This window comes from Sylvia atricapilla, chromosome 6 (genome assembly GCF_009819655.1).
Source record: "Sylvia atricapilla isolate bSylAtr1 chromosome 6, bSylAtr1.pri, whole genome shotgun sequence".
NCBI lineage: Eukaryota > Metazoa > Chordata > Aves > Passeriformes > Sylviidae > Sylvia > Sylvia atricapilla.
In genome coordinates, this window is record NC_089145.1 from 21,938,136 (window position 1) to 21,962,978 (window position 24,843).

General features: G+C 42.8%; 1 protein-coding gene across 3 annotated transcripts in view; it reads left to right on the forward strand.

Moving 5' to 3' along the window:
- The first annotated feature begins 647 nt into the window (after nt 1-647).
- The window catches only part of ACCS (1-aminocyclopropane-1-carboxylate synthase homolog (inactive)), a 28,375-nt gene continuing 4,179 nt past the window's right edge, over nt 648-24,843 (forward strand). The window contains exons 1-9 of one of the 3 annotated variants that reach the window (XM_066321058.1): nt 648-844; nt 15,728-16,338; nt 17,832-17,891; nt 20,509-20,579; nt 21,119-21,188; nt 22,295-22,361; nt 22,806-22,903; nt 23,484-23,561; nt 24,562-24,662. In XM_066321058.1, coding sequence (XP_066177155.1) covers nt 15,745-16,338; nt 17,832-17,891; nt 20,509-20,579; nt 21,119-21,188; nt 22,295-22,361; nt 22,806-22,903; nt 23,484-23,561; nt 24,562-24,662 — 1,139 coding nt within the window. In that variant the 5' untranslated portion in view covers nt 648-844; nt 15,728-15,744. Of the gene's footprint in view, nt 845-3,050; nt 3,202-13,780; nt 14,642-15,727; nt 16,339-17,831; nt 17,892-20,508; nt 20,580-21,118; nt 21,189-22,294; nt 22,362-22,805; nt 22,904-23,483; nt 23,562-24,561; nt 24,663-24,843 lie in introns of those variants that run through there. The other 2 variants (XM_066321057.1, XM_066321056.1) reach the window with 2 other exon arrangements.

Below are 24,843 nucleotides of genomic sequence, written 5' to 3' on the forward strand. Positions count from 1 at the left end.
ACATCTGAAGCCTGGTCACATGCAAATAAATATTCCCAGTGGATAAGAGGGAGGAAAAACAGAGAGAAGGAAGAGCTAAGGCAAAGTCTGGAATGATTGCAAATGGGAGAAGAAGTGAACAAGCACTATTAACCAGTACTAAGTTGCTGGTTCAAAAATCCAAAAATCTGGATTTTTCTATCAGTCTTGTGGTTGCTTTTGCTTGTGGAGGCTTTTGCTTTTGCCTCAGCTTTATAGAGATCAGTGTTTATTTATTAATATTTAAATAATTTTTGAATATTTTCTAACTCAATATTTTGATGGAATATAGATGCTGGTTTAATTTCTAATTTTATTTATTGGAATAGGGATACACAGACGTCAAGAAATTACACATTTTTTATCTATTCATGTACGTATTTTTCTTTTAGCTGAGCACCTGATGGAGGAAAAAAAATCTGTGAAACATGTAAATAAAAGTTCTTTTCTTCCTCTCTTCTTGCAAATTGTTCAGTAAATAATTATGATTCGTTTTAGACTGGAGGACAGACCTTGACCACTTAATCAGTGGATCAGCTGTGCCTTTTCCCCAGCATCATTTGTGAGCATCTGGCATATTCTCTACGTGGGACAGGCATGTGGCTTGCACCTGGGTTTGGAAGTGAGACAGCAATAATCTTGCTCTTTCCTCAGTGGTTTAGGGCACAAGAGAGTGCCTGGTGAAACAACACGGCTAAGGTGACTCCTGCTTGGGCACCCAAGGTCTTCTATGCCTTCCATTCCTGGAGATCCATAGGTGATAGACAACGCTGCCTCTGGGGGTACAAAGTGACCGCTGCCATTTAGCCAAGTCCCTGTGTCAAAGGTCAGTAATGCAGATGAAATGTGGAGTGGTTTGAAACTAGCTGCTCTTATTGAAGTAGATTCATATTAGCTTAAACAGATGGTGGTGCTTTCTAAAAGAAGAATCCTTCCGTTTGCAGACAAAGAAGTTCGAAGTATGCTAATGAGGGGAGATGGTTTGGAAATTTGTGATATCTTTCTGAACACAACTACACTCTGATTTCTCTCGTTTTGTATATTTGAATTTTGTGAAGTTTAAGGAGTTTCATGGAGATAGAATGAATGAAATCCCATCAGACTGAAGCAGCTGGCTACAGGCAGAACATATTTCAATATGTTCTGCCTGTAGAACATGTATGCTGTAGAACATGTATGCATTCAATATGTATGCTGCCTTTGCTTGCCAAAATATTTTTTTTCTAATTGGAAAAAGGCAAACTCCCCTGTAGGACAAACAGCCTGCTTGAGTCATGACCTCTGGGCCAACAACAGACTTAGTGGTTTTTTTTGTTAGGTATTCATCATTCCTAAATAACTGACTGGAAATGCAACTAATTTCATTCATAAATGTTTCTGTAATTTTGGTCACTTCTGAATGAAAGCAGCTTCACTCAAACTGAAAAACAGGAAAGCAGAGAGAAGAAAGATGGCAATGATGCACATGTTTCAAATTGAAAGTTAATGTGTGTATTTCTTCATAATTACCCTATTCAGCTGCAGTGGAGCCAAAACTGCAGAGGGGAAGGGGTGAAGGCACATGAACTAAATGCGATCAGTAAAATAACTTCAGGGTAGACTCAAATTTGGGTTCGGTTAAAACAAAATCTCTTTAGGGTAAGGATACTCAAGGAGTGTACAGTCAGACGACAGGACAGACTGAAAGGCTGAGAATCTGGGAAAATTATGTGAAGACTCTTCTTTGTAACTCTTTGACAGTACTGCAGGTGAGATCATGTTCCCTCTCTCCCACCAGTTCATGATTTACAAAAGGTGAAGGCTGCTACTACAGTCTGGGTTATATGACTCAAATTCAAGCCAAGCAGCTCACATCTTTAATACTGGTGAACTCTCTTTCCTTCGGTCTGTCAGTGAGGGTGGTGATGGTCCTGGACATGTTCCAGTAGTCTGGAAAGGAGATTTAGGTGGAACTGGCCCCTGCTCAGTTTTCACTGCACAACTCTCATGGCACAAAAGCGGTTCCCTTTCTGAAGTTTTAGCAGATGCATTGAAGGCTTAAATAGAAAGTGAAAAAATTTCTTTTATCTCTTGCAGTTGCCACTAGTTTTAAGCTGTGCAATGGTGGCAAGTCGCATGGGGAAATCTTCCTTTGTTGGCTGAACATGACATGCCCTTTCTGGCTGCACTCAGGGTATGAGCACCCTGACTGACTTCACTGCCACTGAATTTCCCTACTATTTTAAGAAACAGCTTACTAAACCAGAGGAAATTCTTTTGGTCCCACAGTGTATCACATTCGGAAAGTGACCTCAACATGTCAGCAGCAGAGACTGGCTTTCAGTGGGCTTGAGACACACACCTGCAAAGGGTGCTGGGCCTCAGCTTGACAGAGCTTTACTAACCTTAGAAAGAGGGATTTCAAGTATTCACTCAGGCTCTGGGGTGAGGATTTGCTGTCTTGGTTTAGGAGATGACCACTGCAGAAACCCTCTTTGCAATTCTGAAGTTAGAGGCTTAAAACTAGTAATTCTTCAAGGCACCAACATCTGATTGTTATTGACATCTCAACAAGTGAGTAGATGAACACTTGTCATTTGTAGACCTAGAAGTATTTTCTTACGTGTTTCTAGAACCTTTTATGAAGTTCCCTAGAATGAATCATTGTTTAAAAACAGCTTAGTAAACATCAGAGATTTAAAATTATTTGAATATAGCACAGTTCAAACAAACTAAGACTCTTTTCAAAGGAAAAGTTTGCCAGAAACAGCAAAACAACTTGTTCTTTTCCTTAGTGTATTAAAACACCTGTCAGCCTCCAAAGAATTAGATTTTCAGAAGTTTCTACCAATAGCTGTGAATTCTGAATGTTCCCTTCCACCCCAGTAGGCATACATCTGATGATTGATAACCTGTACACATTCTGCTCTTTAAACACTACAAGGAAGCCATGTGACTCAAACTAAAGGCACAAGGACATGGCCTCTGATTGGGAAAACCTTCCAAGGGGGGGTGTGATTCTCACACATGCTTTTCTGGAACCTCTTTGATGCAATCTGATGAAAGTACCTGACAAAGTAAATAAACACCAAAGAGAGCATTTCCTCAGCCTTTTTCCAGATTTATAACTGCAGCTGTAGCCAGGATCATAAAGCAAAATCTGACTGACTGTCAGTCCAGTTCTTCTTCCAGTAAAGTCTACAGGTAAGAGCAAACTATTACTATCTTACTCCAATTGTGTTTTGCTTCAGCTGTAAGGTATGAAGAATTATTTTTGTTTGCTTTAGACAATGGGTGCAGTTAATTTCTGGGGCATTCTACCTCTGGATAAATGAATCTGTTACCATGAGGCACTGAACTCTGAGAAGACATCTATCATCTTCGGTTGGTACTTATCCACAAGAGGAATCTTTGGTTAGTCCTTCTTTTGACCTGTGACAAGTCACTGAATTGCCCTGTGCCTCTCTTTGTAAAGTGGAAAAAAGTTGTATGACTCAGGTGTAATGTTGCAGTCATAAACACACAAGGCATTTGCCTATTCTCTTAGCAGACAATGAGATTGGGGTGACCATGAACTATGTCAGCTGGTGGATGGGGTCCGCCGCTTGGGACTCAGAGAGCCACAGCCACCCCAAAGGATGTTTCGCTAAAAACAGCTCCTTGGGGGGTCAGAGCGCTCCTCAGCTAAACAGAGGGGCTTCTCAGCATCGGGTAGAGCAGTGATTTTTCAGCTCAGTGATTTCAGCTTTCAGTGATTTCAGCTCAGTGCTTTTAGCTCATGCCCTTGTGAGTTAGCCCCTCTTTTAGCCAGCCGTGGTGAGAGAGAGAGAGGTCTCGTATGGAATTTCCGCAGGTGGTACTTTATTGAGAGGGTACCAGCGAAAGGGATCCAGGGACGAAGAACCTCTGACGACCAGAGGAAACCCAGGGGTTTTTATGGGACACCAGGGTGGGAGGAAAAGGGTACAGAACCAATCAATTGCAACAGATCTACATAAAATCCCGAAGGGGCTTGTGGGTCTCCAGACAGGTCGCCGTAGCTAGGATGGTTGCCTTTTTGTCCTAGGGGCTCAGGGTGAAGTTGCAAAATTCTTCCTTGACTCCTCAGCTTGGCTCCCTCCAAGGCAGAGCATCCGGGGCTCCGCTCACCTCCACAATGAACTGTATTTTTAAGAGTATTTATTTCCATCTGCTAGCCTTTTTGGAACTGGACCAGTGCAGTGGGATGCATGTTGGTCAACTCCCCATTGTTTGGCTGGTAGGAAGAATACACTATTAATAGGATGGAAAAGGTGCATGTTGAACCAAACCCAACTCAGGACCAGCAGATCTAAGTAGCTTTGTGGCAGTCTTCTGGATAGGTCTGCACCCCTGTAATGCACACCAGTGAGAAGGAACAGTGGAGTCTGGCAGAGATAATGAGGTCAGACTCAACATCACATGCACGTGGTTGTGCTTTGAGGACTGGGTTGGTTCACAATCAGTGTCAGAGGGAATGGGCCTCTGAGAGATTGGAGCTGGCTTTGTGTTGTACCACACAACCCAAGGATTGTTCAGTCGCTGCTTACATGTCTTCATGCACCCTTGATGAAGTCCAGCCTTAAGGGAACTGGCTGAGAAATATTGGGATATATTTCTCAGCTATCACAGGAAAGGGATGAGATTCCAAAGTGCAAGATAAGCGCCTATGTAGTGATAGATTTGGAGAAAGGAGAAAAGGAAGTGAAACAAACTAGGCGGTAGTCACCACAGCTGCAATTTCTGGAAAAAGTGGGGAAAATGAGCTATGCATAAGCCTACAGAGGATAATGAAGTCATAAATTGCAGATCTGTCAATAAGAAATCCTATCAGAGCCACCTACCCCCTATTTTTTGACAGAGGACCCAGCTTGGGAAGAAAAATGAGATATTCTATATTCTGACTTGGCCAAGGTTTTTCATGTTCCTTCACATGATACTCATAAGGAAGCTATAGACTCAGATCCCATGTGAAACTCCAGGAATTTCAGTCACTGTCCCATGGAAAAGCTTATTCACTGAACAGTCCTTGGAACTTTGCATGAAATGGGAGGGAACTATGAGAGGACTCTTGTCATTAATGGCTTCATTGCTGCAACAGAGATAGTGCTTATCAAATGTGATGGCAGTGTCACGCTGATGGCCATACAAGCACATGGGAGAACAGGGTCAGGATTCAAAGGGGTCTTCAGGTGCTAGAGGACCAAATGAAACAATATTAAATACGGAGAAGTACAAAATAGGAGTTAATAACCCACAAATACAAGGTAGGTGACAGGACAGCAAGAAGGTTTCAGTGATTTCAAGTGATCACAAAACAAATGTTTCAAATGCTCTGCTACTGTTAAGCAATCATTCATATCCTGAGACAAACAGACATGAATATAGTCTCTGAGACAGCCTCCTTTTTCTGCTTCACACTGGTGGGCTTTTGGATTGAGTGTTACGCCTAACTGTGGATTGCAGGTTTCACAAAAGCCATAGATTAGTTTCAGAGAGTTGAGACAAGAAGAAGAAACAATCAGATGTCTAGGGAAGATATTCTCTACATTTTTTCAATTTGTTGACAAGGCTGTACACTAACCTCTCAGCTTGTTGTAAAAGAGAGAAGAAAAACAATTTTCTCAGTCAGTTCTAGATAGGATAAGAACTCTCCCTTACAACTCACATTGTAGCAGGAGAGATAAGGGTTGGCCTTTAGGAAGCCCCTCTCACTCCAAAAGTAGAAGAGAACTGACTAAGTTGCTTAGGAGAGTTTGTGAGTCTCTTAAGTGAGATTTCAAAAATTTTGCATCTTCCAGAAATTATCATGGTAGTGCTGCCACAGGTAGAGATGTAAATTACAAGAGAACAACAGGGACCCCAGACAGGGTAGCTGTGCAAGCCAGACAAGCCTTTCTTTTCCAGTCTCAAGCTATTGGTAATCTTACTGTGGAACAGACCAGACAGAGTCCTTGCAAGTCTGTGCCAAGGGTAGGAGAAATCACTCAGTAAGAAAAGAGGTGTTTGTCAGCCTGTTTAAAAACAAAGTTAACAACACCACCTGCATACTTTTGTTGACTGTTTCTGTTTTACTTTAGTCTGCAAATACTAATGACAGGTTGTCCAACTATTGGAACAAGAGGATCCTTGTCCCCAGCTTCAGTTTAGATGTCTGAGGGCTGCTGGTTTTAAAGGGATTTCAACTTTTGGTTCTGGATCCCTGTGAGAAATTAGAAGGATTTCCAGTCTTGGGAGACTTGACTTCCATCTCAACCACTTCCACATTTTTTTTCCCAATCAAATTTTTTCATCCATGCACTACTTTGAAGGAAAGATAGACGCTTGGCTGCATTGGCAAATATCTACTTACAACTATCAAAACCTTGTCCTAATCTGACTTGTGGTTATCTCTTCTTTCCCTACAGAAGTCAATCCAATGTGGTTATTCAAATTTAAATATTAGCACAACATGCCAGCCTTACTTAAAAATTTATTTCAGACAGCTCAAAAAACTCCAGCTCATTCACTCCCTTGCACAGCTTGGAGAGTGGTGGCTTCTCTAGCCTGCTCTCAGGAAGTTTGCATTAAAATCCTATTTAAAACCAGAACTTTATTTTTGGTCCACAGCAAGTTTTGATAATGGTAGCATAGCTGGATGAGATGCCAAAGAGTTGTGCAGATGAGGCAGTTGCCATTACACTGGGCCAATGTTGATCCACAGGGTCTCAGGCTGTTTCCTGAGGTACTGGTCATTACACAAGTACAGTGATGCTCCTGGAATTAATTGCTGACTTTTTAAGGGCAACATCACTGAAGCTCTTGCACAAAATTGGGAGAATGAGGAAAGGAGAATAGAAAGGTCTCTATCTCTCATGAACTGGCTGCAAAGAAAAGCTTAAAAAGAATAAAAAGTATTTAGTAAGAGTTGCTAAGAAAGCATGACAACATATGAGGGGACCACCCCTTATTTGGGATTATATTTGGCTCAGGAAAGTGGAAGCTGAGCACAGCTGAGCCAGATGGATACATCGATGCTCTTTTTGTAGCTTTCTGAACAAGGCAAGCAGCTATGAGTTTTGTGTCTCAGCCTCAGACACAAGGCTACCAGTAAGTGTTATCACTGTTTGTTATTCTCAGGCTTGGCAGAGAAGAAAAGAAGGCCAGGGTGAGAATGATGGTGTGCTGTCAGTGCAGTGAGGCTAAGAGCAGAAAAGCTGTGGGGCTCCAGCAGGACTGAGTTGTACTGGCAGAGCCCTGTGAAAACCAAGGACATCTGTAGCAGTGTCTGGGCTCAAAAAACTGCACTGACACCATTGCCACTCCCTAGAAAAGCCTCTGTGTGAGTGAACAGGTCCTTTTGGAGGATATGAGAAGTATCCTGCTTGGCTCTTAGTTGTGCTACGGGAAACAAGATCCCAGTTTCAGCTCTGGTAGTTAGCTCAGGCAAAAACAGTATTAGCTCCTCACTATTATAAATTAAAATACAGAAGAATTCTCACCCATGGTTTTACATAGGAATTGAATTCCTACTGTTTATTGTACGAGACCAAACATGGAGGCTTCTGTCTATCTTTAACATCAGATAAGGGCAGTTAGCCTGCTCTTCCTTGATTCTGGCTTTTCTCTTTTAAGGCAAATGCAACAGATCCTGAATATGCCTTACGTAAAACTAGAGAGATCCAAAAAAAAAAAAAAAAAAAAAAAAAATCACAGCAACTGAAGGGCACAGTCCAACCACGCCCTGGGAGAGAAATGGGTTGATACCTGGTTTTGTTGTGTTGTTACTTAAGGAATTTTATCTCTTGCATTTACCTTAGTGATCAGTTTATCTGAGTTTGGGGGCCACAAAAGGGGCTGAGGTGTTTTTGGCTTTTTTGGCTTGGTGTCTGTGGGTTCTGAAATGACCCACATTGCCTTCTGGCAGCACAGAGGGAGAAAACATTTGCAAAGAACTCCCAGACTAGAGTCAGCCCAAGAAGCAGCAATGGCCAAAAAAGAAAAAAAACCAGACAAAAATGCATGCCTGACTAATACAAACAACATGTCAAGAGGGAAGGAACTTCTAGTGCCCATTTTCTAGCTAGAGCCAGTAGCTCTCCTTTACCTCTACTCCCTTGAACATGGCTTTTCCTTGCAGTCTTCTTCCACTATCAGTGACTATGAAGAAACTGCAGAGGTCACTGTCAGATGCCACACCATATTCTGCATTATGAAGCTTCTCAGGGTTTCTTTCTCTAGGGCAATGCAAAAATCTCAGTGTTTAAAAAAGGAAGATTTCAATGAGCCCTGGAAGGAACTTAAATGTATGTGTGAACCTGCAAGTGCTGAGTTGACTTTGCTTGTCTGGGCCTTGAGTGCCTGGAAAGCCTTAGTGGAGAACATGAAGCACTGCAAGAGCTTTCTCTGCATACAGGATGACAAGTGTCAGTACCATATAGAAAGCTAAATTTATTTGCCCTAATAGATATATTTGGTTTGATTTCTTGCCTGTGGCATCAGTGTTACTTCACCCTGAAGAAGAAAAGGCCCTGTCACTCCCTAGTAGTGTGCTCATTAGTTTAGCAGAAGTGCAGTCTGCTCCTGCCCTGAAATTTGCCACCATTTCATCTGTAACATAAACACTTATTCAGTCACAACTTTGAGAAATCTTATTATGGCAACTAAATCTACAGAAATTTAGATATCTTCAAGAAGAGAATGGTTTATAGGAATCTGGATCCATTTCTTATCTTGAATCCCTTTAACAAATGAATTTAGACACTTAGATTCCTTTTAGCTCTTTGTTTGTTTTAGTCACAGGTTTATCCAGTACTTGAAACACCCCCATTCCAACCACCACTTCCTGCTCCAGGGAATACCATTAAGTATTTGCAAGGGAGCACTAAGCAGACATGGCTCTTATCAAAGTAATTTGCACAGAAAATGTGCAAACCACAATTCTTTGTTTGTGTAGCTGTTACACTGACTTTGAGGGTGGAAAACACTCAGGACTTCCAATAGCTCCCTGTGCCTCCAGTGGGACAGATCCTGTGGGTCTGCTCAGAGTTTCATCAGAAATGCAATGTGCTGTTTAATTGTGTAAAAAACTGACTAGGAAAAAAAAAGAAGAATCAGTCCCATAAAGTCTAGGAGCTGAGCAGCCAAACTTTTCTTTTCTTCTGCAGTTTCCTTTGTCCAGCTCCATTTTACAAAGTATATTTTGAAGACTGTCCTACTGCCCTCTGTGGGCTTTACTGTGAAGTACCTTAAATAACCCTGTGGGCATGTGTTGGGATATGACTCCCCCAGAAACTTTTGCTTCTCTTCTCTCATGCCCATGTGCTGCAGCTGTTTATTAAGTGATACCTTAATTTAGCAAAGCCAATTGTATACTCTCCACCCCTTCATGTGCCTGCCAATGCAATAAGAAGCCTAAGAGAAGGCATCTGTAATGGCTGTTTGGTCTTGCTGGTTCTGAAAGCCAGTGAAATAAAATAAACTCATCTCCAAATAAACATACAGAAATAGAAGAACTAGTAATAAGTTTGGAAGGAAGATCCTGGTATGTATGAGATCCTGCCTTAGTTTTGGTTGAGGTGCTTTGTTTTAGTAAGCATTTTGTGGTTTTCAGCAGCTGGACTGAGGGATTTTGCAGGAGATTGAGTGGATAATGAATATTATTAATAAGCTTTACAACTAGGAAGTCTTTGAAGCAGAAATGGTGTTTTCCATGTCTTTACAATGGTCAGTTTTTAAAGAATGTAAAAATAAAAGCTGCTTTGGCTTCAGCTGTTCATTTCCTCTTGGCAATCTGGGGAATTAGATGCAGAACAGAGAGTGCTTGGGAATGCTCTTCTGCACCATCAACGGCCAGAGCAGTAGCTCAGATGCAGAGAAACTAGCAGAATTAAGAGAGTTTTAACTTGTTCCCACTTGTTTGGTAACATGGCAGAATATAATATTTATTTATTTAAACTATCTACCAAACTAGGGAGATGCGTGAAGTTTTTTGTCTCCATGGTCAATTTGGACTTTAATTTGTCAGCTGCAATTATGGCAATGGATTTTTACTACAGCCACCTCTTAGGAAATAGACCTCAGTCTGCTCAGCTTGTCTGGTTCCAAGGCAGTATGTAAATGGGCAGCAGGTGGTTGTGGTTTTGGTCACGATGCTCCTGGGTTTTACTTAAGTGCTGCCAGCAGCCACTGCACATCCTGGGGAAGTAACCTTCCTCTGATCTACAGCATTGTAAGAGCCAACCCAGCATCCTTTCCCATGCTGGAGGCTCTTGAAAACCATCGAGTTTTACTTGACTGCAGCAGAAAATTAATTTCCTTTGTACCGAACCAAGGAGAGCCATGTACCAAACTTCTGGAAAACAGGAGACTGGCCCTCCTGTTAAATCTCTTGCTAAATCTCATTCGCGGCTGCCAGGGTCCCCCATATGTTTCTTTCCCATCCGTAGGCTTCCACGGAAACCCACTGTGCCAGGCAGAGGAAGGTAGCTGGGGCTGGAGCACCCTCTGCAGGGACCTTCCTCCCATCACCGCGCTCCCCACGCCTGCCTGGAAGGGATACCTCCAGCCCACCGCGGCTCCTCCGCACTGCCAAGGTGGATGGAGACAAAAGGTCAGAGAGGTCCTGCTGGGCTCAGGGAGTGTCAGCAGTGGGAGCTGCCAAATGCCCTCTCCTCTGGGAGGGGATGCGAAGGGCATTATTCAGAAGGGAGAGGGAAGCGGCATGACAGTAGAGATACTAACCCAAATGCTGCTTGGTACGTGTAATCTTTGCAGCATGAAGGCATTTATAGTTTTAAGGCTTAATTGTCATTATTATTGTTGTAGTTGTTGTTATTGTTAAATCCTATGTAATGACAAAATAATTTATTCTGTCATTGAACTGACTTGCGAGGCCTCTATTACTTTCATAAAATTTTCCCCACCAAAACCATCATGATGGTTGTCATATTTCCCAGCTGAAGGCCTGATACTCAATGAATCCCTTCCTTTCAGCTGGCAGATGTGCTGGAAACAAACAGAAAGTCTAGGGCTGTCATTTCAGTGCTGTCTGTGACCATGCCATTGAGGAAGAAATTTGACAAAACTTTATTTTAAATATCATTGCTTATGGGCAATGGAAGTCTCCAGAGCAGTCCCCTGCTCTGATGTCCAGCAATGTTTCGGGCAAGCATTATTATCTTAGATTTAGCTGATCATCAAGCAGTCGCACCAATGCCTTGTAGTCCTATATTAAGCTAAAAATAATGAAATAGTGAAGCTTAGTATCAATTTTTAGAGGTGATATGTTCAGGATCACATGCCATGGCTTTTTAGAAATGGAGTTGCTATATGCACTTTCCTGGGAAGGAATGATATGCAATTGAGGCACTCGGCTGTCATCAGCTGAGATGAAACTGAGGTATGAAATTTTCTGAAAATAAGGAAGGAACTCCATGACAGCACTTGTTTTGCATTCCTGAGATTGCTGCATGAAAAGGAAAGGTAGAGAGGTTTTTTTGTTTGTTTGTTTGGGGTTTTTTTGTTTTGTTTTGTTTTTTTGACAAAGGAATATTAAAAGGATTAATCTGTCTTGGATACATAAAATTAGGTGGCATCTATACTTTTGTCACTTAAATAGGTACACAAGACACATCAGAAGATAGTCTTTCTTTTTGGTTTTGCAATTTTCAGTGAATTGGTCTGTGCACACTTTAACATCACTTCTTGCACTTTGGGAACACAGCCACTCTTAATTCTCTTTTCCATTTGAATTGGAAAAGCAGCTCAAAGAACTGGCAGGTGAAACAAGTATCTCAGCAGTATAACAGCACATGTTATGTTCCTCCTCAACTCCATGCTTGTCTATAACTTCCATGGTTGCAATGGAAGCCCTCATGTTTATTTTAAAAATCAAGTTTCCACTTTACAAGGCATAAGGGGGTGAAAACAACTGAACCATGAAAAAGAGTTCAAGATTTATTATATTTTTTATATCACAAATCTAAGTTACATTCCTTTTAATGTTTGCATTTTGAAACAGTGCCTTTTCCTGATGCCAGCATATATGACAGGTTACTTTTGAGAATACTCTGCTGCTGCCTGCCTAAGTTATGGCCCTCAGGTATAACAGGCTTTAGCCAAGCTCTCAGACTTCTTTGAAAAGCTTTTTAAAAAGACTATTCCATGCTGCCTTTAATCTATTTATATTTACTACTAAACTTCTATCATCAATGACTATTCATTGCTGCCCTGGTCTTTGTGTACTCCAGCGTACAATCTATGTGAAAGTCCTTATGCAATTAAGTAGGTACTTGTAGAATATAGAGTGCCATTCTCATGAAAAAAAGCCAGGAAAGTAAAAGCACATTATAGGCATGTGGAAATACAAACTCTAGCTCAGCAGACCACTAAAAATTCCAAACTACTCCTACAGTCATAATTTATTAAGAAAGCATGATTTTTTTAAAGCTGTCTTTTTTTTTTTTTTTTTTTTTTTTTAAATTGCCCCTGCCCCCAAAACAGGGTTCACAAAGTATTTAATGAAATTTAACGAGGATAAATATTTTTGATTCCATTTCACAATCTGAGAAATGGAATCAGAGAGCCTGTGAACGATTTATTAAAATCCAGAATGAAGTTAGTAACAGTTGGATATAAAACCTAGTGCTGCAATGAAGTAGACCTTTCGGTTTAAGAGAAAAATGACAATGTGCTTCACCACTTGTACGTTGACCTCAGGCGATGCAGAATATGGACACACTGTGTGGGTTTCTCATTAATTACTGGTTTATGTTTGTACTTGCTGCCTTAGGGCTCAGTCCTTACCCTGCCAGCCTGGGGTGTGGGCTGAAATTTCCGCATCGATGTGGCACGGTGCTGCTCCCTCTGTCCTGCAGCGTGGCTTGAGGCCACCTTCATGGCTACTGCGGCAGGATAGCTCTGTGACCTCGAGTTCCGCAATTACGGATCCCTGCAGGGAATTCCAGCTGCTGTGGTGTGGAGGAAAAGGAAGAAATCTTGCATTCACTCTCTACTGTCCTTTAGCCCAGTTAGAGATGTGGCAGAGGACGGAGTGGGCACTTGGAAGGATTAGAACCACGCAGCTCACTGATGGTGGGGTGTAAGCAAAGGAATGAACTGGTGTAACGCCTGGTCGCTCGGGACGGCCAGACTGGAGGCACAAGTCCTTCGCTGGTGTCCAGGAGCGGCGGGCAGCGCCCCGTCCCCGTGCGTGTCCCCGAACGCCGCCCGAGGGACATGGGGACAGCGGGGACAGCCGCTGCCAGGGGCCGCCGCCGCACCCCCGGGGCTCCCGCCAGGCCGGGCCCGCCCCCGGCAAAAGCGCTGCCGGTGACCCGGCCCGGGAGCGGGGCCGGCCGCTCCACCGGCGGCATTCGGCAGCACCGCTGCCGCGCTCTCCGCCTCGGGGCCGCCGCCGGGGCGCTGCGGGCGCAGCCGTGCGGGCCGTGCCTGGCAGCGCCGGGCGGGGCGGGGCGGGGCCGCGGCGCCGAGCGCCGTGAGGGGGAGGCGCGGCCGTGGCTCGGCACGGCCCGGCACGGGGTGATGCGCCACGGCACGGTCGGTGCTGCCTCCTCCCGGGCCGGGGCGTGCCGGGGGACGGACGGCGGGAGGCAGGGAGGGAGGAAAAGAGGCAGGTGGGAGGGACCGCACGGCGCCGCTCGGAGCCCGGCCCGGCCCCGGGAGCGCGACAAGCGCCTGGCACGGGATAAAGTTATCCCGGAATAAGGCTGCACGCATGTGCGTCACCCCGGATGTGAACATGCCGGCCCGGCTCCCCGCTAGCTCGCTCCGCCTGGCTCCAGCGGATGGGCTGAGCCGAGCCGTGCCGAGCCGTGCCGAGCCGAGCCGAGCCGTGCCGAGCCGTGCCCCAGGCCCTGCAGCCCGGTAGGGGCCGGGGGAGGCCGGGCCGCCCGGGCGCCCTCGAGGGCCGGGGTGCCAGAGCCCCTCCCGGCGGGGCAGGGGCAGGTGCGCAGCCCGGGGCGAGCGGCGGGCGGGACCCCGGGAGCGATGGATTTTCGTGGGAAGAAGTACGAGCGCGGCAGTAACTGGTCGGACCCCGAGGTGGTGGAGCTGCTGCAGCTCTGGGCCGACGAGTCGGTGCAGATAGAGCTGGAGAGCTGCTTGCGCAACCAGCACGTCTTCAACCGCATCGCCGAGGTGCTGCGGGAGAAGGGCATCCACCGGACGGGCGACCAGTGCCGGGAGAAGATCAAGAAGATGAAGCTGGAGTACCGGCGGATCAAGGACAACAGCAAGGCCCCGCGGGGCGGGAGGACGTGGAAGTTCTACGAGGTGATGGACAGGGTGCTGACCAGCCGGCCGGCCCTGGCCTATGGCTCCCTGAGCGGCAGCATGATGGCTCAGCAGGTGCTGCAGGGCAGCATGGTGGAGAGCTACCACCACCAGTTCCCCTCCTCGGCCCTGCCCTTTGGACACTCCCAGCACCCTGAGCTGATGGAAATCAAATGTGAGGAGGTGAACTCTGATGACCACAGCTTGACCCCAGAGCCCCCACAAGCCATGTCTTACCAGCAGGGCTCCCCTGAAGAACAGGAGATGGAGAGAGCCTTCTTGGAGAGGGCCCAGAATGACTCTCCCATCTCCAGGGTGGAGATTCCCATTGAAACCAGTGTTTCACCTTCAGGTAGGGATAGCCTTTTACATTCCAGCATAAGGTTTCTGCCCGTTTTCCCAGAAAGAGATTATTTCTGGTGCAGAGGGAGACACCTTGTTTTCTCATTGACATTTGGATCCTTGTTTTTCCACATCCCAAAAAGATTTAAAGTAGAAGGCCAATATCTGAATTTGTGGTGTTTTGGCCATTCCCAAAATGCAGGTACCTCACTGCAGGTAAATATAGTCTAGAGTTACTTAGCTAGGTGAAATACTGTGTATGAAATCCAAAGGACTTAACAAGATTAGTTAGATTGCTGCATATAATGCTGACAGTAGTTGCCTTATTGATAAAAAACCATTTGAATGTTTTTTGATATCACTTGAACATAACCAGAGCTGTCTGCTGTCCTTGTGCTGAATTGTATCAGTACACCCTCTTCTGCCATTGTTGCACTATAAACTTGCTGGTGAAACTGTCCTTGCATTGTTTTAAAATATATTCCAGACCTAATATTTTAGCCCACTCAACAGTGAAGAATATTTGGGAATAATCATTGCCTGACTTTTTGAGCTATTCAGTAGGACTTGGAAAGAAGATGTTTTTGAAAGTGTCTGAGAGAAAGTGCATTTGTTTACAAGAGATGAGATTCGTCCACTGAAAATGCAGCTGGCATTGCTTAACTGCCAGAAAGGGTACAGTCTGGGAATCCTGGGAATTTCAAACTGGTCTAGGACAGGCTGATGGAAGACTATGAATTTTTGGAGAAGAAGAGATGACAACAAATGTGAGGTTAATGTCTGAGGTCAGGAAGAAATGGTATGTCCTCTAGGCTGCGGTGCTTGCATGGTTAGCCTAGTGAAGGGAACTGATGGTCATTCAGGTTTATGTGGCGGCCATGTAAGGGGCTGGGGCTGGCAGCATCATGGTGTGCCCAATGTCTGATGGTAAAAACAAACGTAAAAAAAATGTTTGCAAACCTCAGGCTGTACCTGACAGGTTTTACTTTGGTATTTCTATAAACTCTACAGTAGATAAAAAGGTGTTCTTAGGACAGGCAGGAGAAGGAAGCAAAGCATGCCCAAAGCTTTCTTCTTTGCTTTTGTGAATTCGCAGGTTTCAGTGAGCCAAACATGGCAAACTCATCACGGATCCAGAATGTTGTTCCCCGGCCTGGCTTCTCTGCCTTGCATCGGCTGAGGAAAAAGCGGAAAGGCCAGCGCATGAGGGACCCACTGGATGATCTCCTGCTGAAGACCCTGACGTCTCAGCGGGCCATGGAAGAGCGCTTTCTGCAGATGGAAGAGCGCCGATTTCAGCGAGATTTGGATGTGGAGGAGCGTCGGATGCAACTGGAGCAGCGCCGGTTTGAACTGGAGCGGGAACATGAGTTTCGCATGTTCAATGTCTTTGCTCAAATGCTCAGCATCCTAAAGCAGAGCCATAGTGGCTCCTCCTCCCCTGTTGCCATGCCTCAGGGTTTGGACTTCAGCCAGGCACTGTCTGAAATTGAGCGAATGGGAAGAGGGAGCAACCTGCCAGAGATGAGGGCTCGGCCACTTGCCAAAAGGAAGGGTGACATGCACGGCTTCTGCAACCCCAGCGGCTTCCAGAGAAGCCCCTATCTCTCTGCTCGAGGCAACTTTGCCAACATTTTTCAGGGCTCCACTGAGGAAGGGTACAAAGCTTATCACGCTGACAAGTATGATGAAGACAAGAACCCCAATGTGAGTAAGAACCTCAAAGTGTTTTCCTGGCTTCCTTATTAGGAAAAAATAGTTTCTTAGAGGCTTGCTGACAGATGTGCTAATTGCATGGGGTTTTCTTTGATATCCCTAATACAAGGTGAGTAAAACTGTTTGTTTGAGGAAAAGAAATAAAAAGTAGCTTTGTGGATCATCTAGATACTGAAGATGAATGCTGTGCACAGCTCAGGTTTGCACACTCTGATTTCTTTATCAGGGTAGTAATAGCAGTAGCAGACCTTGAAAGATGTAAGAAATCTGCAGGAACAGAGCTCATGTTCCTCCTTCCACCTCATCACCTCTGTTGCCCACTGAGGACTGTCTCTGATTATCTGATTATATCTGATTATTGCAGGTGATGGGTGCAGGAAATAGAACTACTAAGTAGTAGCCTTTTTTTTATAATTACTGTTAATAGCACTCAGCACTTTTTCTGCCTGTTTACACTCAGCTGCTCAGTTTTAAGTAGCTCGTCGTAGCCCTCTTGTGGCACAAAGGCTGTGTTAATAGCCTTTATTATCAGGAAGTTATTACTGAGTAGCAAGGATAGTAAATATAAATAAAAATCTATATGTGGATTACTTTTAATTAGATCCTTTATTCACATACTGAGCTACTTGAAATTTTAAAAATATTTTATTATTAACCCTGACTTTAGTTGCCCTGTGTTGTAGGGGTGAAAACTAGATTGTTAAACTAAAAACACACAGGGAAGTTTTTGTTACAAGGTGTATTATGAGGTACAGGCCTGTGCTTCTGCAAAATGTTGTCTATGTAGGAGGTAGTTTTTTAAACAAACACCTAAAATTAGATTTGTACATCAGTCACTTCAGATATGTACGGTTGTTTAGATTTTCTTTCACATTTTAAAAAATTATTTACCTAGACTCTTCCAATAATGAGAATGTACTTGTAGATTTGAATTCTTCAGGATCTAATGCCATACTATATATGGCCAAATCATAAACCTGGAACTGTAGGATCATCTCTCTAGAGGGGAAAATTCAGTATTTAAACTACTTATCATGACTACATGTTTATATCATTTTTGAGCAAGTAGAGTAGAATAGTAATTAATGGTAAACAAATGCTTTTAAGATGAAGAAATATATCCAAAACCTTGTTTAAAACTGCTTTTGAAGGATAAACCTTTTTTTTTTCCAGAGTTGTTTTAGGGTTACATATAATAGTGAGTGAATTCAAGACTAAGTTATACATGTTCTGTAAAGAAGTAGAAACTACTAGTACATGTTCATTTACACACAGTTAATTGACTAAGAAGCCAAGTGCTTGGGAAATATATGGAAACGTGCACACACAGATGCATGTCTTGAGTTGTATATGATGGAGTTTGTCTGAACTGTGTTTCGACTTTTCCTTGGTAAGCTTTTTGAAGACAATTCAGTGAAGTGATAGCTAAGGTGATGTACTCACATGTTTTATGTGTCTATAAACAATACTGTTTCATTTTCTAGGGTATAATAAATTTTGGCACCAGTGAGAACAAGCTCTGCTTTGACCTGATGTCCAAGCGGGTAAGTTGTATTCCAAAATAAAACACTGAATTTGCTATGCAGCTTCTCTTCAAAGCTTGCACTTTCCTAGAGTAACTGCTGTTACTCAGGTTTCTCTGGTAAAGTTTTTCATTGTGAATTTTAAGTTTGTTGGAAATCACTTTTGAATTCACGTTTGAATCACAGCTACTTGTCCATTTATTTATTTTATTTTTCCAGGAGCATAAAAACATGGGTGTTTTTCTCTTCCTTTTCATGATGGGTTTCCCTCTGGGGACGTACTTATTTCAGAAAACTAGAAGAGATGACAACAGAAAAAAAATCTTATTTCAGAAAAATAAGAAGAATTTTATTTTCCCCTGCTTACAGGGGGAATTATTTAATACAGATGTTTTTAAGTTAGTTTTGAACTCTATTTAATTTTGAGTATCTTTATCTCTGTCCATTATAAAGTCACACAACTTGGACACCTGGTTCTGAACTCACCTGAAATGTGCAAATGTGGCAGCAGTGAAATCTCTCAAAATCAGACTGGGTCAGCTGCTACCTGCTGGCTTTGCACCGGGCAGAGGAGTGGAACACATAACAGAACTGAAAAAGTAGAAAAAGTCGAAAGGAAACAACAGAACTGTGCTGTAGAGGAGTGCTTCTAGATTTCCATTAAAATCACTGCCCAGGTGGCAGGCAGCCTTTGAGGTGGGCAGGTCTAGCACTTTTTCATACCTGTGGTTGTGTATGGGGAGGGAAGGTAACTCAGGGTGGGACAATCAGTCTCTGCAGTTTGAAGTTCATGGTTGCTCCCATTCCACCACTTCCCACCCTCGAAATGTTCCCTATTTTATTTCTGCCTGCTGCTCCACTGACTAGGGGGATGCTACCCCACCACTCTGCCTTCCAGCTAAAAGAACAGGTAAGGCAGAGCTGCTGCCTGCATGGAAAGGTGTCTTCCAGGCTGTGTAGGTGGTGCCTTCCTTCACTGTCCTTTCCCCTTTAAGCTAACACCACGTCTGCAGTAAGTAGTGCAGAGGGAGACGTTAGTCAGCTGCATCTTAATTAGCCCTTCTGTGAAAGTGAGTTGAGACTCTGTCAGGTGTACTGTTCATGCTTGTGGCAACAAGCAGAACAAAGATGTGGTTGCCAGCTTCTCAGTCTTTGTAGCCTTGAGTAACAGTATGGATTCACTAAGGGCAGCACCAGCTGGGATTGTAGGCAAGTATTTTTTTGCTATTTGGGATTAAAGATACTTACTGCTGCCACTGAATAATGTATCCAGATGCTGTTTTCAACTTCTGACCCTTAAATTAGAGAATACTTAACACATTACTTTTAGGATTTCCCGTCCTATTAATACATAGTCGGTTTTGGCCAAGTCTGCTGATATGTTTGGTGTTTCATTCTCTAGATAAGTTTAGGAGAGAGATGTAAGGAGGCACAGTTCTTGAAGCAGCATAGACTCCGAGAACATCTACAGCTGAATAAGGGAACTTTTATCCTATAATACCAGCTTGTAATTCTGCATAGGATAAGGACACTGTCTTTAATCTCCAGAGCTTTGGCACCAGTTATTAAAGCACCTATAGAAAATGTTAAGGTTTTGTTATCATGTGCAAAACTTCTGCATTGCGTGTGGAATTTCCTTCCTCCTTTGCACTATCACCTACTTGTGTCACCCCCACCTTTACTTTTTTTAGAATTAACTCATAGATTTGGTTGCCATTAAATATTTGGAAGGGATATTGTACATAATGCTTGTTTATTACCTTTTTTGTTTATCTAAAATGTTCTCTCTGCCTGTGTCAACACTGTGTTTTCCCTTGAAACTTCACAGAACTGGATTATATGAAACCCTGATACTTATGACCTTGAAAATATTTAGGTAAAAGCAGTGTGCACACTTTATCTAATTATAAATATTAAAAAGTACCTCCACAGTTCAGGTCAATCTGTCTTTGAGATCAGAAGGAACTTTTCATCAGGAACGAAGTGCCTGCCCTGAGGAATAAGTATTAGGAAGATAATTTCAATCCTGTCTTTTGAAAGCTCCTGTTACACTTCAACACTTACCAAACTGATCAGAAATATAAATATGAAGAAGCTGCAGTAACTTTGAACTGAGACATAAATGAAAGCTGTAATTCATTAAAAAATATTGAAAGTTTATTATATCTGACTCTGATTCAAATTCCTTTCTAACTCTTTCTGACAGTTTAGACCTGAGTTTTCACAACTGGGACTTATTTTTCCAGCTAAAAACTGTTGTCTTCAGAGCTTGGCCAGAACACTCTTGGGTTTGCTTCATTTGCTGAGAAAGTCTTTTGCAGGCACCTTGGTTATGGGCATCATATGTTGCCTGTTCTACATCCTTTTTATAGATTTCTGTGCAGTGAAGTTTTGCCTGAAATAACTTAGCAGAAACCTGTAGTTCATACAGCCTGAAGGTATCACAGATCACTTTGCTGGTCCTTGCTTCACCAAGCTGCATTATTTTTGATGGTCAGTAGCCCTCCCAATCCAGTTTTAGAACTGTTGAAGTTGCACAAGTGTCTGTGCAGGTGTGTGCCTGTACATGGATCCTGCCTATCTCTGTATTTCCCTTATCAGTAACTGGACTTTTAATGGTTCTTCTCATTTCTCCCAGCTGACACAGGCTGATATGAATCTGATAGACCCTTCACTGCTTCAGTATCCTGACTGGAAAGGACATCTTTTGTAAGTCTTTTCTGTAACACTTCTCTATTTGATTAATTGTTTAATAAAGAAAAGGATGAATACAAACCTCTTCTTGTACATTCTGTAGTTAAAACTTTCCTAGGTCACTTAATCATCTTTTTCTTTGCAAGACTTTATATTAGCTGTCCTACAAGCTCATCCAGTTAAACATCCTTTTATGTGAGAGAAGATGCAAATTTTCTGAAGCAGAGTTTTAAAAGCACTTGTATACATTAACAAATTGGGAAACTCCAAACAATTCTTTGAAATACAGTGAACACTTGGGGTTGTTAATCCTTCTCTTCTGTGCCAGATTAAAGCTTATCAGAAATGCATGCACCATTATCGGCATTATCTGTGGCACCTCTGCTGGGTGTAAAAATCATGTCTGTTCCATGGGCCAGAGCTATCCTGTTTTCTAGCTATTTTCACCGGACTTTACTGTCCCTGACTTGACTTTCCTAAGATGTAAACCTGGTTTGAAAGCCCAGCCTCTTGGAGAATATTTGAATCAGTATTTGCATGTGTGTATTTTTCAGTTTACGGGAAGAAGTGGCGCGATTTTTGACCTATTACTGCAAGGCCCCTGCACCTCTTAAAGCAGAGAATGTAGGTAACCCAGTGTTCGTTGGTGTTCTAATGTATTGCCATTTGTTGAGAAACAGTTTCAAATTATGGTTTTTTAAACAAATGATTTGGTAAGAGTGCAAGCTGTTAGCATGTAAAAGAGATTGATTCTTCATTTCAGTAGCTTTTCTGCCAAAACCCTTCAGGTCTACCGTATATTTGCTTTGTGTTTCACTTCTGTGTGCTGTCTCCTCCTGCTGGTGCTCTCAATGGGGCTTTTTATTTTGATCTCCCTATTTAGTTCAGGGACCTACTATGCCTGTATCTCTCAACCTTGACAAAGAGTGCTCACCCTTTCAGTTGAGTTTCATGTCATCACATTTCTCTGTTGTATCTCAAGACAAAGATTTGTAATTGAGCCAAGAGTTCATTTTAGACTTTAAAATTTGTGGCAGTGTTGCTAGAAAGGCATCAAGACTTGAGTCTCTGCAGGACTTGCTGACTTGTGAGAGATACAGCCCTGGATGAAGTGGCCTCTGGAGGTGAGGGATTCCTGTCTCTGCTCAGTGCTGAAGGCAGCAGGAACTGGTGCAGCCCTTGCTTTTCTGGCTGCAGTAATTCAACAGAACCTCATACTTCAAGTGAACTGTTACCACTGATCAGTTTGTTGATCACTGCCTCTTCAAGGCACCAGGTTCTTCCTGATGCTTGGAATGGCTCTCATGCTACCTGTGAGCATTTGTCCTGTAGAAGCAGAATCAAACCTGCTTCTGTATGAGACGGTAGTTTCCACTTTCGCACAAATTTGGCAGGAGATCAGAACTGCTGTTACCGTGAAAAAGTGGTAACACATGTTAACTGTTGAAAAGAGTTTTGCTTTACTATCATCTCAGAACTGCTCCCCAACTATTTCCCTACTTTAAGTCTATTGATTTTCTGAATTGCATATTAGGATCAAAAATGGCACTAGTACAAAGTGTTTCTGAAAGAACAGGATTAAAGTCATTCTGGTAGAAGCTGGATTTCAGCAGGAAAATTCTGAGAATTAGGGATAAAATTTATTTCAATGATATTGTCAGGAATTATTATTTTATAGTGTTGGCTTTCTATGTATGGATGTATCAGTAGCTTCTCTCTTTCTTCTGTAGGTGATTGTTTTAAATGGTTGTGGCTCTTTATTTTCTGCATTAGCTACAGTCCTTTGTGATCCAGGGGGTAAGTGGATGGTTGGAACATAGTTTTGTTTTGTTTTTCTCTACTGGGACATACTGTTACTTTGTTTAAATTCTGTTAGACAGAAGTGAAGTAGTGGAATTGGCGGTGACCTGCTGGAAAGTTCTTGTTTCCTGTGAAGTTGTGTTGTGAAATTCTTCATTTCCATGATCTGTAGATGTCATGCACTCACATTTGGTGCCTGCCCTGTCAGCCTTCACTGTTTTTGTGGTGCCCTGTTTTAGTTTGCCAAACTAGACATGGGCTATACTCATGATTACTTGGGCTCTTGCAAAAGATTAAAGAATTAATGTAAAAATAAAGTGAAGAAAGAGGCTGTAGAATTACAGGGGACACAGCTGTAAAAACGCTTTCATGTTTAGCTAAAGCACATTAGGGGAGAAGACTGTGACCTGTTGATAACCAACTTTGTTTTCTTGGTTCCAGAAGCTGTTCTGATTGCTACTCCCTTTTATGGTGGTATTACCCAGAGTATTTTCCTCTATGGTAATGTCAAGCTGGTGTATGTCTATTTAGACAGTAAGGTAAGATCTAAGAGAAGGGAACAACAACCTCTGTAGTTAAACTGGAATGCTGAGCTTTGGGAAGCTCTGCAGGCAGTTCTCAGAACAAGGGGACACTACAGCCTTCACTACACATGTGAACATTTACACAGTTTATTGCTGGGCAAATGGGCACATAGTTTACAAGAAAGTCACTTGAGACCATGAATCTGGATTCCAGTTTTGTCTTTTTCTTGTATCTTACTCCCAGTAAAAGTCCTTGAAAGGAAAAAAATACCATTTTGAACCTTGGAGAGAGAAGTTATGTTGTGTCCTACTGAAGGTGGTCCCAGGGTGGAAGAGCAGATAGAGATCTTACATTGCTTTAGTTATTCAAGGATAGGAAGAAAATTCTGGTTTTGGCCAGCCTCTGATGGCCTTTTCTTTGATTTTATTTATTGATTTATTTTTTGTCTGTGTACTGTAAAAGGATAAGAAGATGGTGGCTAGGTCATTATTGTTGGGGGTTCATTTTGTTTCAGGGAACAATTCTCAGTGGATTGGCTCAAGGCAGTCTCTATTGAAACAACTTTGCCTTTTTAATCTTTTTTATGTCTTTCAGATTACTGGAACAAGCACTCGGCCTTTTCAACTTACAGTGGAAAAACTGGAAAAAGCCTTGCAGGATGCCCGGGCAGAGGTGAGTTTAGCTGAGCTTCACATTACCACCTAAGTTTACGATATATTGGAGATGTCCCATCCCAGAAGTGACCTAAAGACCAAAGCATATTCAAAACCTAGTACATGGCTTTCTTGCTGTCCTTGTAGACCATCTGAGATGACAGCTTGCAAACTCAGGGGCAGCTCTAGGGGGAATCCCTCAGTGTTGTGTCTGTCCAGTTTTGGTCACAGCAGAAAGGATAAACCAAACTATCCACAAAACACTGGAACCCATTCATATCACCAAAAAAAATTTACTTGGGTGTGTACTTGGGATTACCCAGGATTTCTCCCTCAGAAAGGCCAGCTGAGTTATCTGAAAACTGGCTGCTCTGGACTGCAGGGCAGATGAATATGCTAAGAATTCTGAGAGTTTTTGCAGGAGGGAACTCTAGAGGATAAAATGCAAGTGAATATCACTTTTCTGAAGAGTTAGTCTGTAAGTTCGGCATTGTCCTAAATCCTAGATATATTTAGCTGCATCTTTGAATTGTTACCATCTCTGACATCTCCAGCCAAGTGTGCTCTGAATGAGTACACTTTGCATCCATCTAACTTAAATTCTCATCTTTCTTTCCACATTCATGGACAGTCTTCAGTAATTTTTTACTTCCCAATTACTAATACAGTTTAAAAAAAGTACTTCTATAATGAGAGCATGTGAGACCATCTTTCTCATTAGTTTGGTTGACCAGATGGAAGCCAATTACTTGGTGGTAGCAATTCCCTCTTTTCAAAATCATAGATTAATTCTGTAACATTTTGCTCATTTCACTTTGCAAATGATTTAATTGTAAAAAAACCCCAGACTTAATCTGTAGCTGAAAGTTTTCTCATGCAAATCTAACCTTTGAGGTGAAAAGTCATGGTGAAGCTTCAGGGGAACCCTATGTCACAGTCAAGTGAGGGACTGCTCAAGTAGAGGAACTGAAAATTTATGATAGGCACTCTCTTAATACTATGGTATTTGTATTCTGCAGGGTGTCACTGTAAGGGCCTTAATTCTTCTGAATCCCCAAAATCCCCTTGGGGACATCTACTCCTTGTCAGAACTACGGGATTACCTGGAATTTGCTAAAAGGTATGTCAATTTGGAAGGCTGAGATATCCTGAGTCAGATACAGCTTTCAGAATCTGGTGGACTACTTGCTGTCCCTGAATTTATCTGTGAATACCTTTTAAGTCAGGCAAATAGTCTGTTCTTCACATACATTGGTGGAATTAAGAGGGGAGAGGGAAGTGCTGGGATCATGGACCATGCA